Genomic DNA, 16,377 nt, shown 5'->3' with positions numbered 1-16,377 from the left:
TGTATTAAACTAGTCTGAAGTTGTTGGCATCTAATCTGATCTGTCTACAGATTAATGATAATTTAGAGGCCTAGCTTTCAAACATTATTCTTAAAACAAATTCCTAGCCAAATATATTGCAGTTTAGGAAACAAAAATTAAGACTGAGGGTCATTCAATAAGAAAACGAGCAAGATTTCTTCAGAAAATTTGATGTCATGAAAAAAAAAATAGTGGGGAATTCTTCTACATTAAACAAGATGAGGGAGATATAACAACTAAATATAAAGTGTGATTGTGGATTAGATTCTGGTTCAAACACAAATGGCTATAAGTAACAGTCTGGAGGCATTTGAGAAAATGTTAATATAGCCTGGGTATTGGGTAATATCAGGGAATCATCGTTAACTTTGTTAGGTATGGTAATGTATTGTGGTTATAGAGGAGAATGCCTCCCCCTTAGGAGAAGCTGACTGAAACGTCACGATGTATGCCACTTACTTTGAGATAGTTCAGCTAAAAAAAGTCCGTATGTGCGCGTGGCTGCACATACATATATGCATATATGTGTATATTTGAAACAAATATAGCAAAACGTTAGCGATCATTGATCCAAGTGGTGGGTATGTGGGTGGGTTTTGTGCTACTTTTTTCCCCAACGTGTTTACTCATAAAAAGTCGGGAAATACAGCTTAGGCAAGGTTTGAAAGATTCCTGCAAATAGCACCAATCTTCCATTTTCTTTATTCAATTAAAGGTCAACCCTAAGGACCTGGATTCCAAGTATGCGTATATCCAGGTGACTCACGTGACCCCGTTCTTTGATGAAAAAGAATTGCAAGAAAGGAAAACGGAGTTTGAAAGATCACACAACATCCGCCGCTTCATGTTTGAGATGCCCTTTACCCAGGCTGGGAAGAGGCAGGGAGGGGTGGAAGAGCAGTGCAAACGGCGCACCATACTGACAGGTACGTGTCTTGACGCCCGGATGAAGGGCTGTTCGGGAGGGATTCAGAAGCTTCAAGAACTGGAAGGGCCTTTCAAGCTTAGCTACCTTCCTCCATGCCCATGTCAATTCCACATTTATCTAGTGCTTACTTTTGAATACTCGTGACATTCTTTGTTTATCTGTCTACTCTTTCTTCTTCCACCAGACTAGAAGTTCATTCCTAATGTAAGATCGTTTACCCTTCTTAGAATCTGATGAAAATGGTGGCCCCTTATCTGTCCAGCTGCTTTTGCACAGTTTCAGCTGACTTACAGACTCATTCTGAAACCTAGTGAAGCCCTCTCTAGGTTGTGGCCCCAGATCCAGCAGCCTTGCACGGAGGGGACCTGTTTCACACACCTCTGCCACGCAGGCTCTCGCGTGGACCTGCTCGGCAATTTTAGGCTGAATGAATAAATGGGACATGAGGCTGAATCTCTTCTACCTGTTCGCTGATGGTGGCTGACCAGCTTCAGCTTGAGTACCTGCACTGCCAGGAAGCTCGCTGTTCCACTAATGCAATTTTCGTTGATCCCTTTGGCACTGATTAACCATCGATAACCCATTCTTGAAATGTACTTTGCATCTTTTCCCAGTGGGACAAGTGTAGAGTCATCTTGGGGGTGATTTTTACCTTCTTTGGGGGAGTTTAACCCCTTCATTAGGTTAGGGTCAGCAGCATAACTGGGGTAACCCAAAACAAAACAATTTCTTGACCAAAAAAATCAGTGGGAGGCCTATTCAGAATGCCAACTGTGTCATTAGCCACCATTTAAACACGTTTTCCAAAGAGTTGTCTTTGGTTACATTGAACCAGAAAAGCACCCATTGCTTACCTGGAAGTCAGCATTGGGCTTCCGTGTGGGTGATAACGTGCAACGTTATAATTAAGCATTATCATCATAAATGGAGGAAGTACTGTCGGATGCTGCATCAAGGTGATTCTCAGCTTTCAACAGGGAATTGTACACTGTAAATGGGTGGATTGTATGGTGTGTGCTTTATACCTCAGTAAACCTATTATCAAAAGAAGAATATGAGTCATTATAAATTAGCTCAGGACAGCGTATTACAGGTAATTTTTACTCTCCCTATGAGAGAAATGAGATAAAAGTTTAAAACCTATATTATGAAAGTATCTTACTCCTGCTTTTAGAATGACAAGGTAACATGTGAAGCACAGACAATATTGTCCTCACAAATGTTAGCCCCTGCCCCATAAATAAATGAATTAATTTTCTAATGCACAGATCAGTAGCAAATTCTTATTAAGCAAGATAACTACATTTCTAGATGGAATTGTTTTACAAGAATTACTAGCTCACAGTGTTTGTTGGTATAGTTCTGATGACTTGACTTTTGATTCTTTAAATCAGTGGTTATCAAGGTTACTCTGGGACCAGCAGCATCAGCATCCCCTGGGAACTTGTTAGAAATGCACATTCTTGGGCCCAACCCCGGACCTGCTGAATCAGAAACTCTGGGAGTGGGGCTGGGTTCTTTGTGTTCAACAAGCCCTCTAGGTGACGTGACGCACATTCATATTTGAGAACTGCTACTTTAAATAAACCTGATTCACTGCCAAGTCAAGGCCAGGATGTATCATGATTATTGTGAAGGTAGCACACTGATTCATAAACAGTTACCAGAGGGTGTTTTCCCTCAGCACATTTCCTTCAGGGGTACAGATTACCATTCTGTACATAGCTACTTGAGATTAGATAAAGCATGTGGCGTGCAAGCAAAGCTCTGTATCTGCCAGGACAGAGGGGACGCAGAGTGGCTGCACTGCAGAGTAGACACACATGCTGTTGGCCCAGGGAGTAACCACCGTCCACAGCTGCAGGGCTGAGAAAGCCTGGGCAGTGGAGAGTCGGGCCTGGACGTCCTGCAGACCCGGGTCACAGCCTCACTGTGTGACCTTGGGCAGACAGTTCACCCTCTCTGTGCCTTAGTTTCCTCATCTGTAAAATGTGAGTTAGAACATGCATCTCACTATGTTAAATACTTTGTAAATTGTAGCCAGGAGGGGAAAGAATGCACTTGATTTGCTAGATCCTATCCACTGTTGAGCTCCTTGGGGTTGGTGGTGAGCGAAGGGGGATTATAGTCCAACAAAACACACATAAAAGGTGTAATTTTTGTCCTGAAAGATCTCAGAATATTAAAATGATATTAATACTTCCTGGGCAGCATAAAGATTTAGAGAAAAACCTATAAAAATGCCACTAAAGGCCAGGCGCAGTGGGTCATACCTGTAATCATAGCACTTTGGGAGGCTGAGGTGGGCGGATTGCTTGAGGCCAGGAGTTCATGACCAACCCGAGCAAACTGAGGAAGTCCCCATCTCTACAAAAAATTTAAAAAATTTAAAAATTAGCTGGGCATGGTGGCACGTGCCTGTAGTCCCAGCCACTTGGAAGGCTGAACCAGGAGGATCATTCGAGCCCTGGAGTGTAAGGCTGCAGTGAGCTATGATTGTGTCACTGCATTCCATTCTGGATGACAGAGCAAGACCCTGTCTCTGAAAAAAAAAAAAAGGCACTAAAAACATGCAAACTCTGTATCAACCTTTAGGTATGCACACTAGGGCATTCTGAAGACTTTGAACTTAAGACCTTTCCCTTAAGTTATTGATCCTTTGGGTTCTTGCATTGCATTGCTTCAACTCTAACCTTTGGCCTTCCAAGTTGTAGGGAGCCCTGGCCTTCCCTGGCCCCTGAACCAGTACAGGGGTCACCTTCTGGGGTTGTGCCCAGTGCTCATTTGAGAGCCCTCGTGATCACCCTCCAGCCTCCTCAGTGGCACTTTCTGAGCCTGCCCTGAAACATGAAACGTGACCCCCTCTCCTTCTTTCACGGAACTTCTGCCGAGGAGTTTCTTCCCAGTCACCGTTCCAAAGTCTTCCAAATCATGCCCAGACTCCCACTCAGGTTGGAAATAGCCTCCTGCCCTCCACCTTCTGTTCAAGCCAAGCAGACCACACAGCCACCATGCTCGTCAGCGGGGTCTTCCCCAGTGGCTTGCTCAGTCAGTCACCTAATCGTCCACCCTCCAGGGCCAGTTTGCTCTCTCATGTAGTCAGTAATGCATTCATTCATTCCACAAGATGTATTGCATGCTGGCAGTGTTCCCACCAGGCACACTAACAAAATACATGTCTGTGGCCCTGTGCAGCTGACTGTCCAGCCAGAGGAGACAGACAGTAGAAGATAGACAGTGAACGGACCCGTGTTGGAATGTAATCTGTGTTCTGGACAAAAGCAAAAGGAGATTGGGAGCATGAGGTTGAGGGGAGGGTTGCAGTTTAAATGGGGTGGACAGGGTAGGCCTCATTGAAGAGGTCACATTTGGTAAGACCTGAGGGAGGTGAGGAGTGGGCCCTGGAACGTCAAAGGAGAAGACGTCGGGGCAAAGGCCAACGGTTGGGGCATGTGCCCAGTGCTCAGGGAACACGAGGAGGAGGCTGGTGGGGCTGCAGCCCAGGGAGCCCGTGAGAGAAGAGTACATGTGAGGACAGCAAGGGGGGATGGGGACAGCTGGCAGGGGTCCCAGATCACGTGGGCCTTGTAGGCTCAGCACGGACCACAGGTTTTCTCTGCTTGGTGTCACTGCACCTCACTCCACCTGTGGCCGGATCCAGCTACCATCACAAGCGGCAGTGGCTCAGGACTTCTATACCAGGTGAAGTCGGTGTGATCCCTAGACACCTCACAAACGTTACCCTTGGCGTTGGTTTTTCTGTCTGAGCTAATGGTGCTACCACAGCATGGCACTCACAAAGCCCGTGACATGGCTGCTGGCCCCACTCAGCATTTGTGCAGGTGCTCCTTCCTTACAAACAGGAAGGTGGTCCCGTTTCTCTGTAAAGCACACGGGTCTATGCAAACACACACCCCTCTGTCCAGGGGCTACCGCCCTGGCTGGGGAGCAGTGAGGCCTAGTTGTCATTAACTGTCAGAGCAGCCTCTTCCAAAGCGGGTCCGTGGTTCTCAGCACTGCTGAGAACTGCTGAGAAAAAACTGTCTGAAACCCAAGACAGGAATCCTGACCTTCTGCTGGCAAAACATTTGAGAATAGAACAGGCCTGTAGGTGTGTGACAGATGAGGTTGCCTCAGGGAGGACATTTTTCTGAGCTTTGTCCAGGTATTTGTTGGCCCCCTGGAACTCTGGTTTTTATGGGCAGTAACCCTCTTTTCCATTCCGTGACAAGTCCTTCCTGAGTAAGCTCTCCCTGGCCACTGATGAAATCGTAGTAAATCCAAGCATGACCACTCCCATCCAACTTTTCCTTATAAAAAATAAAATAAGCTTTAACTACTTACCTACGTGTCTGCTAGTAAATATGTATTAAGTGAGACTATTATAGATACTCATAGATATTTATATACCACATAAAGTAACAAGATAGAAATGTGAAACAGACCCAAATTAGAACCTGCTGTTTTTCTGTTTGTTTTTAAACTAACTGTTTGATGTTGATATGTTTAGGTATCTTACTGTGATAAATAAAAACAATATTAATTGGCTTTTCTTGGCAAAAATATGAAAGAAAAAGTAAATATTTATATTTATTTATATTTCTTATCCATTGCCATAAGTTTTAAAATACTTTTATTAGTAGTATAACTCTAAAAGCTTCTGAATTTCTCATTCATGAAATGCTTTGCTTGGAAGTATATTCTCATTTGTTATTTTTCATTGATTACTCAGATTTGTGCAAATTTAGCAGGTGGCTCAAAGCTCTGTGGACAAAAATGAATTTCTCAAGGATATTTTTATGGAACTATTTTCTGGACTTCATGTGTTACATAGTATCTCAAAACTGTTGAGTCCTTTTTATGTTGTCAGAGTCATTTTTTACCTGCCGACTCACTCAGATCTTAGAACTTTCCAAGGGCATTTATAGATGAGAAAATTGAGCAAGGAATGATAAAGTGATTTCTTCAAAGACACATTTCTCACATTAAAGGGATAAGAAGGTCCCAAATCTCTTGACTTTATATGATACAGCCTGTCAGAAACGGTTACATGATGATAAAGGAAGACAGTATTCTGGTTCCGCAAAGTGCTAGCGTGTGACTTTGGCAAGCTAGCTTGGGGTTTCTTATTTATAAAGTGGAAATAATAATTCCTCCTACCTCAATAAAGATCGTGTAAGCTGTGGAATAATCTGGGGCCCATTCCCTGCAGCAATACACTGCTTCCCATATGTGAAGAAGCGGATCCCTGTCATGTATCAGCACCACACCGATCTGAACCCCATCGAAGTGGCCATTGACGAGATGAGTAAGAAGGTGGCGGAGCTCCGGCAGCTGTGCTCCTCAGCCGAGGTGGACATGATCAAGCTGCAGCTCAAACTCCAGGGCAGCGTGAGCGTTCAGGTGAGCGGCCCAGCAGGCCTGAGGGCAGCAGAGGGAAAGCCCTCTGGCACCCTGGTGAATCTCAGGTTGTCCACACCAGCAAGGTCCACCTCAGGTTCTTGGCTTACAGGGACTGCGCCGTCTGTGCAGTTTCTCCTGATATCAGAGGGGGAGGTGGCCTTAGGGTCCCCACCCGGGCCTGCCATGAGGTCTGCCATTGTCACTAAGCCATCAGTGAGAGACAAGAAACAGCGCTTCATACTACTATGATTTTTCAGCAGCCTGGGGAGTTCTAAGGTACCTAATTGGAAGCATCAAGACTCTTCTAAATATAAAGTACAGGTTTTCTTATAAAATCGGTTTCTGAAAATTGTATCTGAAAAAGTATCCTTAAGTTTCACTCTCTTGATTTCTTTTGATTAACAGAAATTCTTTATTTTAATATAGTCTAATCAACCAATTTTCTTCTGAACTGGTAGCATTTTTATGCTCTCTTTAAGAAATCTCTGTCTACTCCAAGATTCCAAAGATATTCTCCTATGTTTTCCTCCTTTGTTCAGCACTCACATTTAGATCTGTGATCCATCTGGAAGTGATTTTTGTGTGTGGTGTAGGGTAGGTGCAAGGTATGGTTTTTCCACATGGCCATCCAAGTGATGTGCACCAGTTACTGAAAAGATCATCTTTGATCTAGATACTGATTAACATATCTGTTCAGTTTGTGAAAATTCATTAAGCTATATACCTGTGGTATATGTACTTTTCTGTTTGTTACCTTTAAAAAGAGGGTTTTGGTTTTTTTGTTTGGGTTTTTTTTTTTTTTTTTTTTTTTGTGACAGAGTCTCACTCTGTTGCCCGGGCTAGAGTCCTCTGGCATCAGCCTAGCTCACGGCAGCCTCAAATTCCTCAGCTCAAGCTATCCTCTTGTCTTAGCCTCCCGAGTAGCTGGGACTACAGGTGTGCACCACCACGCTCAGCTAATTTTTTCTGTTTTTAGTTGTCTGAGTAATTTCTTTCTATTTTTAGTAGAGACAGGAATTTCACTGTTGCTAAAGCTGGTCTCGAACTCCTGACCTCAAGCGATCCTCCCCCCTCGGCCTCCCAGAGTGCTAGGATTACAGGCATGAGCCACTACACCCAGCCAACAAGCGGTTTTTAGAAAGTTATCTTATATGGTGCCCTAGGTAATTGGTAAATGTTAAATCACCTCCCTCCAGTGGCAAGCATGCCTCAGTGCTGCAGCTGGTGCCCTTCCCCTCTCCCCCGTCTCCCACATCTCGTGGTGAGAGTTCTCCTGACTCAGTGCTCCTGCCGTGCTATACAAATCCTGCACACCATGGATCACAACCACAGAGAGACAGCTCCACCAAATCCCCTGCATTCTCCAAGCCACCAGACTTCCCAGGAAAAAATTTTCAGTGATCACATGGTCGAGTCCTTTCCCAAGCTGTCTCAGATGCCCAGAACATCCTCCTTCCCACTTGAGTGTGTCCAACCTCCTTTCTCTCTGTGTTCCTACATTTCCTGACTTACCCAACTTCGAAGGACTCTTCCTAGCTAATTGAGAGAGAGATGCAGTGTTCTGGTTCACTCTCCACATTGCTAAACGCTCCTAATCTCTGGCTATCAGCACACCTGCAAGAGTTACTTCATCTGAGGATGGCAAACCAGTTTGCCCGTGGCTGGCTGCACAATTCAGTGAAGTGAACAGCTGGTTTTTAAAAACTTGCATGTGTACTATCTTTTATATTCACCAGACAGATCTGTTCATTGTAGTGTGGCACAAATTCCAGTGGCCAAATACCCTGGTGGTAAGAATCCTTGACGTGGAGTTAGAAGACGTGGGCTGGGATCTCTGGTGTTTTGCTTACTGGCTGTTCAAACTTGAACGGGCTCCTAAGTTTTCCAGGCATTGGTGTCTTCGTATATAAAATGAACCATCATCACAGTGCCCTGAGGGAGGCTGAGGTGATGGACTCAAGTGACACATAGCAGTGTGTGCTTTATGGTTGCCTTTTGGGTTGTACGTTCCTGGAAGGCTGGGCCATGACTAGCTCACTCTGACAGCATTTTTAGTACATGGCAACTGAAACCAAAGAAATGGTAATGGTAATTTCCTTCCTAACATAATTTCAAATCTTCACTCTTTACCTAGGTCAATGCTGGTCCGCTAGCATATGCCCGAGCTTTCTTAGATGACACAAACACAAAAAGATATCCTGACAATAAAGTGAAGTTGCTTAAGGAAGTTTTCAGGTAAAGCACACTGAAAATGTCTTTTTCTCTTCACGTATTGATAATTTCTCTGCTCACTCTGGAAAGAGATGACACTAGTTGGACTCATTCTTTGTCCTCCATGTGCCTTTATTTCCCCTCCCGCACCATTCCAGACAATTTGTGGAAGCTTGCGGCCAGGCCTTAGCGGTAAATGAACGTCTAATTAAAGAAGACCAGTTAGAGTATCAGGAAGAAATGAAAGCCAACTACAGGGAAATGGCAAAAGAGCTTTCTGAAATCATGCACGAGCAGGTAAGTGCCATCTGGCTCGGACACCTTGGAGTTCTTGTTTAGGGAATGAAGATTATTTGGGGGTCTCAAGTACACCCTGTGATGACCTAAGCCTTCTGCTATCCTTCCAGAATTTTGATCCCTGAAGAAAAAATGTAGCCTACCACGTTCCTGCTACTCTCTAGCCCCAGGGTATCTGAGGAACAGCTAACAGATTGCCTGTGTATCATTATCTAAAGCAACCTGGGGAGAGCAGCATCCTCCTCATCATTGTTCTTAGAGGTGGCCATGTTTCATAAGCTTGGTCTCTTCCCACCCAATCTAGCCAAACACACACACACACACACACACACACACACATCCATACTGCTCTTACAACTTTCTTTATTCATTCAATGCTTTGAAAGAACGGGGCTTACCAACCTGGTTTCAGGAATTATCTGTTGCATTAAATGTCTTTTGCTGTTTAAAACTATAGGGCTATTCCAGTTTTGGCTGTTTATAGCTGACCTGGGGGCCCCGGTGGATTCTTCATGGCTGTGTCTAAGTTTCTTGTCATTACGGGCATCTTCCCAATTGATCTTCCCTCCTTCCTATGTGAATTTCTTCACTAGGGTTCTGTATGTGGGCTCAGTAGTCATCAGAGGAGACTGGTGACCAGGGTACCAAGTGAAGCAACATCTACATTATTGTTTTGTGAGGAGTCCCTTCTCCACCTACCATAGGAACTTCATCTGAGTCACTGTTCTAGTCTTTATGGTTAATGTTAGCACCTTGATAACATGTAACTGGTTTTGTCTGTTCCCTACGTTATTGCCTTTTTGTCTTGCAAAGTGGAAACAGGGCTGTTTGTGTTAGTTGTCCTGTCATGTGGTGATTTAGTTAGGACATTTCCATTGCAGGAAACGAACTTTAATATGTGAGCTTTAATGCACTTGCTTTTTTTTCCCCTCCATGCTAACACATTCAGATGGGATGGTAATGTCACTTTTTAATTTTATTTTTCTGATAAACTACCTCACATGAAGTTATTACTGAGTTTGAGCACCTGTAGATACTGGCATAATGACAGTGCGGAGGAAAGCAACCTTTTGTGGACATTTTAAAAAGTAGAAAAAAATGAAATGATTATAGAAATGAGCATGTGAATAATTAAGCAGAAAGGGAGAGTCTCATGGGAACAAATTTTGGGAGAAAACTTGAGATCTTTTCCATGGAGCCTATAGATTCCTGCAGAATGGAGAGCTTGATCGGTGGGTGCCAGCATTCAGCACTGGGAAAGATGAAAGTAGGAAGAAATGTTGGGCTGAAGCTATTAAGCTCCCAAATAGTGTGGATGTTTAATGCAGTGCTTTGCTCTCGACTCTACCTTGAACTTCCATTATATCAACAATTATGAAGATTGAGCCCCCTGAACCCGTAAGCATAAAGGGTTGTGACGGGGATAGGCTTGTGTTTGGGGACCCCACGGGCCTCTGCACGTGTGTTCTCAGTGTCCACCTGGCTGGCAGTGAAGACTACACTCAGATCCCTTCCAGGCACACAGGGGTGGAAAGATACTTGCTGAGGGTCAGAGGGGTATCTGCCCTCTCCTTCCCAAGATGGAATCTGTAAGATCCTGAGAAAAGGAGGAGCCAGGAGAGAAACACGGATGCTCCAAATTCATTTTAAAAGGCTTTTTCAAGGGACAAGGCTAGGCTGTGTTCCAGTCAAGCATGCGTAAGATAGACCTCAAGTTGCCTGTGATCTGGTGAGTCTAGAAGGCTCGCCATTCACTAACTTGTAGAGGAAACAAAATGTGTGGTTCTTGACTTTCTCCTTACAATCCTGATCTGAACATGGTCATTTACTAGATAAGCCAAAAGTCTCCCTCTGTCCACTGAGAAAGCCAAGCTATCAGGGCGTGCCGTTACTCGCAGTAACAGAGTGACTGTTGGATGACAATCTATGTGTGACACGAAACGAAACACACCGCTTTGTGAAATGTCTGCTTGGGGCCGTATGCTTTGGTAATGTTGTGTTTCTGTGCCTCAAGATCTGCCCCCTGGAGGAGAAGGCGAGCGTTTTACCAAATTCCCTTCACATCTTCAACGCCATCAGCGGAACCCCAACAAGCACAATGGTTCACGGAATGACCAGCTCGTCCTCGGTGGTGTGACCTCGCCTCATGGACCACATGGGGGACTCGCTTTCTTGTTTGCAAACTCAGGATGATTTCCAAAGCTAATCACTGGGGAGACCGAGCACAGGGAAAAGCCAAGAGGAATAAGAGAGAAGGGAGAGAGAGAACTGTGTTTTTTCTTAGCAGATTTTTCTATGGGAGTCGTAAGAGGGTGCACATATTTTTTTAAATCTAACTGGCAATATTCAAAATTTTCATTGTGTCTTAACAGAGGTGTGTGGTAGACACTCTTAAGCTGGAGATAAATTTTATTCTTCCTTACAGAGTAGTATTAAAATAAATGGCCTAAAGAAAAAGTGTTCTGGAATGTACATAGCAGGGACAGCAGCACTGAAATTGAGGCCTGAAGGGCCACATTTTGCCTCTAGGCTGAGCTGGAAAATCTTGAAAATATTTTTTTTCCTGTGGCACATTCAGGTTGAATACAAGAACTATTTTTGTGACTAGTTTTTGATGACCTAAAGGAACTGACCATTGTAATTTTTGTACCAGTGAACCAGGAGATTTAGTGCTTTTATACTCATTTCCTTGCATTTAAAAAATACGAACGCTTAAGAAACTATGTGAGCTTAAAACTAGTCAAGCCGTTTAGCACCAAAGGCCTGTATTAATAAATACAACTATGCTAAAAAGTTAAAAGTAGTACAGTATATTGTTATGTACATATAGTTTGTTAATACAGTCTCGGCATTCTGTACATACATGTATTATTACATTTCTACATTTTTAATACATCAGCTTCTGCGTTAAGTTTAATTGTGACAAATTTGTGTTCTTAGTATATGCAATACACTTTACTGTTTTATTCTTGTACATAAAAAAGTGCAATATGGAGATGTATACAGTCTTTGCTATATTAGGTTTATAAACTGTTTAAAAATTTCGTCCTTTTGCCAAAATGGTGGAGTATGTAATTGGTAAATCATAAATCCTGTGGTGAATGGTGGTATAATTTAAAGCTTTCACCATGTTATATTTTCTTTGAAGACATTAATTTAGTAATTTTATATTTGGGAAAATAAAGGTTTTTAATTTTATTTAACTGGGATCACTGCCCTGCTGTAATTAAACATTCTGTATCACATCTGTATTAAAATAACCTTGCTGACCTGGGAGTGGAGACTGGGCATTATTCTTTCGCAGTGATCAGAGGAGCAGGATACTGGGATCTTTGGAGTGAAATCACGTGGTATCTGAAATTTTCGTTAAAATACTTGAGGGGGAAAAAAGGATGGGTAGATAAAACAAGACTGACAAAACGCTGGCAATTGTTGAAGCTGAGTTTGGGTGCTTGGGAAATCATAAAACCTGTTGCTCTGCTTTTGTGGAAGTTCCATGATACAGATTTCAAAAGGCAGGTCTAGAAGTCATTCCTTCCAGAGGACTGCACGAGTGCTTTGTTGTGCCGTGGTCTGGCTCAGAATTGTACCAGTCAATGCCAAGTATGTAGACATCGTATTGCCTCTGGCTTCTCCTCTTCAGCTATAGCAAGGCTTCCATCTCCGTCATCTCCCTTCTGAGAGGAATGTAGGACACGGGGTCCCCTAGTGGGAGAAGGTGGTCATTCATCCCAGCAATGCACAGACGGCCACGTGTGCACACGCCCCCTCGGTCCCATATCGCCGCAAACCCTGAACTGGGTCACACGATGGCTCAGATTACAGGTGCTGGTCCTGCTTCTGTGTGCCCAGTGGCCCCAGCAGATAGGTCAGTTCATTGTCACTCAGCCCCATGTAGTTCCTGTGATGGAAGAACAGGAAACTTTCTATAAGAAATGAAATAGCTGGTTTTTCTACTTGAAGGGCTGTGAAGGCTGGCATTTTACATGATCAGCTAAAGAAAACTTTACAATGCTGTGTACCTCTTGAGCTCAGAGTAGCCAAGGCTCTTGCAGTGTCTGAAACATTCTCTACCACTGGTAAGGAGAAGAGGTCTTGAAGAAGAGGTGGTGATGCATGGTAGCCACTCACCAGAGTCTACAGCCCACTCATTAGACCATCCTAGGGCTTAACGGAAGTCTCGGCACAGGTTTGCTCTGGGTCTCTGACATCCCAGCCCAGGGTAATATATTAATACTTCGACTCTAACGTCATCAGGGTGATCAGAAGAGTCTGTCGCTGAGCTGGATTTTCTAGTCATAAATGCCTCATTTAGAAGCCATAAAATTCAAGTCACCATGTAGTAAGATAAATAAAAGTCTGGAAAGAGTCCGTGTCAGATAAGGTTGTTCGGAAGGTGACCAGCCCTCATTTATTACAAACAGTGGAGAAAGGAACCGTCTCCAAGTTGGAACATCTACTGTGGACCCCACAGAGAAACACATTTGTATCAATTAAAAACCTCATTTAGTTCATGTATAAAATTTTAATTTCTGTGTGAAGTTACACATTAATGTTGCAGTTTCTTGGAATAATTTTGTATTGCTATTTTTTAGTAAATTTGGGGGTTTTCCCGTAGATCCTACTCATTCTTTTTTTTTTTAAATTGAGGTAAAATATTCATAGCATAATGTTTACCATTTTAAGTGTACAGTTCAGTGGCTTTAGGTACTTCACATTGTACAACGATCACCACCATTCACCTCTGGAACTTTTTCATCTTCCCAAACTCTGTACCTATGAAACAATAACTCCCTATCCTGTCCCCCCCCCCCCCCCGAACATTGTTTTTGAGGTAACTTTGGAATTAAAATCTAGTTAATACCTTATCAGGGATATTGGCCACCCAGGAATGAATTCGCTCTAGGTGATATACTTAAATAGAGCAAGGAAGACAGCTGCTGAGAGCAGGTGCACAAAATCAAAGGGTCACATGAATGAGGAAAAATAACCATAGGGAATTGTTTAACCACATGACCAAGTTTCTCAGTGTAGAAACTCCAGAGACAATTTGATTTCCTTCAATAGGGAATTGTTTGTATACACTATGGTACATCCACACAGTGGAATACTATGTAGCTATAAAAAGGAATTAAGAATATCTCTGTATACTACTAAAGAGTGATCTTCAGATAATAAAAGAAAATTTTAACAGCTTCATTGAGGCCTAGTTGATATATAAAAAAACCTCCTGTTTAATGTGTACAGTTTGATGAGGTTGGACATATGCATACACCACTGATACCATTGCCACAATCAAGGCAGTAAACATATCCATCACCTTCCAAAACTGGTTTCCTTGTGCCCTTTTTTCCTTTTTTTTTTTTCTCTTGTGTGTGTTAAGAACTTAAGATCTATCCTCTTAACAAAATTTCAAGTGCACAATATCATATTGCCAACTATAGGCAAAAAACATTTTTTTATAGTTGTCACCTGTAGTAGGAAGAAGGCATGACATAGGGGACAGAACTGGATGATAAACTTGTCCAGTATCATTTGCATTATATAGTTGGCTTTAGAACCATGTGAATATTTACATAATTATTAAAATGAATTTGTTAATTTCTAAAAATTGAAAGCAAAATTAAATAAATGAACCTAAGCATATATCAAGTTGGTAGCAAAAATAAAGAAAGGAATTATTTCAAACAACTTTAAAATACAAGAATTTCATTGTGCATACTTAGTGGAACGTGTCGTAAGGAGAATAAAGAGTGGCAAGTGATTAATAAAAACTATTTTTAGTAATTGTTTTGTTTGTGGAAGTATAGTATTGTTTTTTGAGAGTGTACTGTTATTCTGAGACGGTTGTATAATTTTTGCCAGAGACAGTAAATGAGTATTTATGTTGATATTGTTGGGAACCAGGTTTTTGACATGGAAGAAGAAAAGATGCCTTTTTAAGATCAAGGGGTTAAATTAAAACCCTTTAGTTCTGGATTTGATGTGGAACTACCAGTTTGGACTCATGATATATTTTATCTTAAACACATTTATTTCCCAACTTGTTCACTGGAAAGGCCTAAAAACAGTGACCAACCCTAGGGCCAGAATGTGAACCAGGGCTCCTTAGAGAAGGGCTGATTGCAGATTCAGGGAAGAATTTGTCCAAGGCCAGTCCTGAGCATCTTTTCATACCAGACTTGGGGAGGTGGGAGAGAGCTGGTTTCATGGCAGGAGGGTTTGAAGAAGCCCCTGGGCCAGGTGCAGTGGCTCATGCCTGTGATCCTAGCACTCTGGGAGGCTGAGGTTGGTGGGTCGTTTGAACTCAGGAATTCAAGACCAGCCTGAGCAAGAGCGAGACCCCGTCTCTACTAAAAATAGAAAGAAATTATCTGGACAACTTAAAATATATATAGAAAAAATTAGCTGGGCGTGGTGGCGCATGCCTGTAGTCCCAGCTACTCAGGAGGCTGAGGCAGAAGGATTGCTTGAGCCCAGGAGCTTGAGGTTGCTGTGAGCTAGGCTGACGCCACGGCACTCTAGCCCAGGCAACAGAGCGAGACTCTGTCTCAAAAAAAAAAAAAAGCCCCTGCTAACTAGACATGGGGTGATCATCAGTAAGAATAATAATAGCAATGGATTGAAAATGTATCTTTAAATCCATGAGTTCATAATGGCACTAGAAAAAAAGAAAATTGATTAGTAACTATTGAAGGAGTTGATATAGTTAATACCAAGAAAGACAAAGAATCATTGTGTCTTGTGATAGAAGTTCACAGCACCACCTGTGAAATAGTCCTGCCAAAAACCTGCGTCTGAATCTGATCAAGCCTCTAACTCCACCTCCCAATTCCCCAGGACATACAGGGCACAGAGCAGCACATTAAATGACACCACAGGGAATCCAATCCACAAAATCCATTCTGTGGAAGGCTCTGTGAGATAAACATCCTGGCTTCTTCAACAAATAAATTTCAAAAAGAGAGATATGGCGAGGGAACCTGTATGTTAAAAGAAAACTTCAGGCAGGGCTCCACATCCAGGAATATGAAGTGGGCATACTTTTCCCTATTCCTCCCACTAAGTACAACTAAAAACACTGCACCTTCTACATAAAACAAACATAAGACCCTGAAAGGCAAAGTGAAGAAGGCAGAGCAGCTAGAGACCTTGGGACCCAAAGAGTGACAAGGTGTGAGTTCTCTGGTTTTCTTTTTGCCTTATATATCCCCTACTTGGAGTCAAAGAAATAGAAATGCCAACAGGCACAGACAAAAAGACCAACACCCCTTTACACCCATTATGATGGCTGTTATTTTAAAAATAAGTATTGTTGAGGTTGTGAAGACCTCAGAACTCTTGTGCGCTGCTGATAGGAATGTAAAATGGTGCAGCCGCTGTGGAAAATGGTACCGTGGTTCCTCAAAAAATTAAACATAGAATTCCATATGATCTAGCAAGTCCACTTCTGGATATAAACCCAAAAGAACTGAAAGCCAAGACTTGAAACAGATACTTATACACCCATGTTCGTG

The 16,377-nt window shown here is 42.8% G+C and overlaps 1 protein-coding gene across 12 annotated transcripts in view; it reads left to right on the top strand.

The window, feature by feature from the left end:
* DOCK9 (dedicator of cytokinesis 9) overlaps window positions 1-12,184 on the top strand; it is a 267,093-nt gene extending 254,909 nt beyond the window's left edge. For 5 of the 12 annotated variants that reach the window (XM_069467598.1, XM_069467601.1, XM_069467599.1 and 2 more), the window contains 5 exons: window positions 737-947; window positions 6,162-6,352; window positions 8,487-8,587; window positions 8,722-8,860; window positions 10,875-12,184. In XM_069467598.1, the coding sequence (XP_069323699.1) occupies window positions 737-947; window positions 6,162-6,352; window positions 8,487-8,587; window positions 8,722-8,860; window positions 10,875-10,997 (765 nt within the window). In that variant the 3' untranslated portion in view covers window positions 10,998-12,184. Of the gene's footprint in view, window positions 1-736; window positions 948-6,161; window positions 6,353-8,486; window positions 8,588-8,721; window positions 8,861-9,809; window positions 9,818-10,874 lie in introns of all 12 variants that reach the window. The other 7 variants (XM_069467600.1, XM_069467594.1, XM_069467596.1 and 4 more) reach the window with 2 other exon arrangements.
* The last annotated feature ends 4,193 nt before the right edge of the window (window positions 12,185-16,377 follow it).

The sequence above is a fragment of the Eulemur rufifrons genome, chromosome 4, assembly GCF_041146395.1.
Source record: "Eulemur rufifrons isolate Redbay chromosome 4, OSU_ERuf_1, whole genome shotgun sequence".
Classification (NCBI taxonomy): domain Eukaryota; kingdom Metazoa; phylum Chordata; class Mammalia; order Primates; family Lemuridae; genus Eulemur; species Eulemur rufifrons.
The sequence above is the reverse complement of the archived record's forward strand: the minus strand, read 5'-3'. Positions and strand labels throughout refer to the sequence as shown.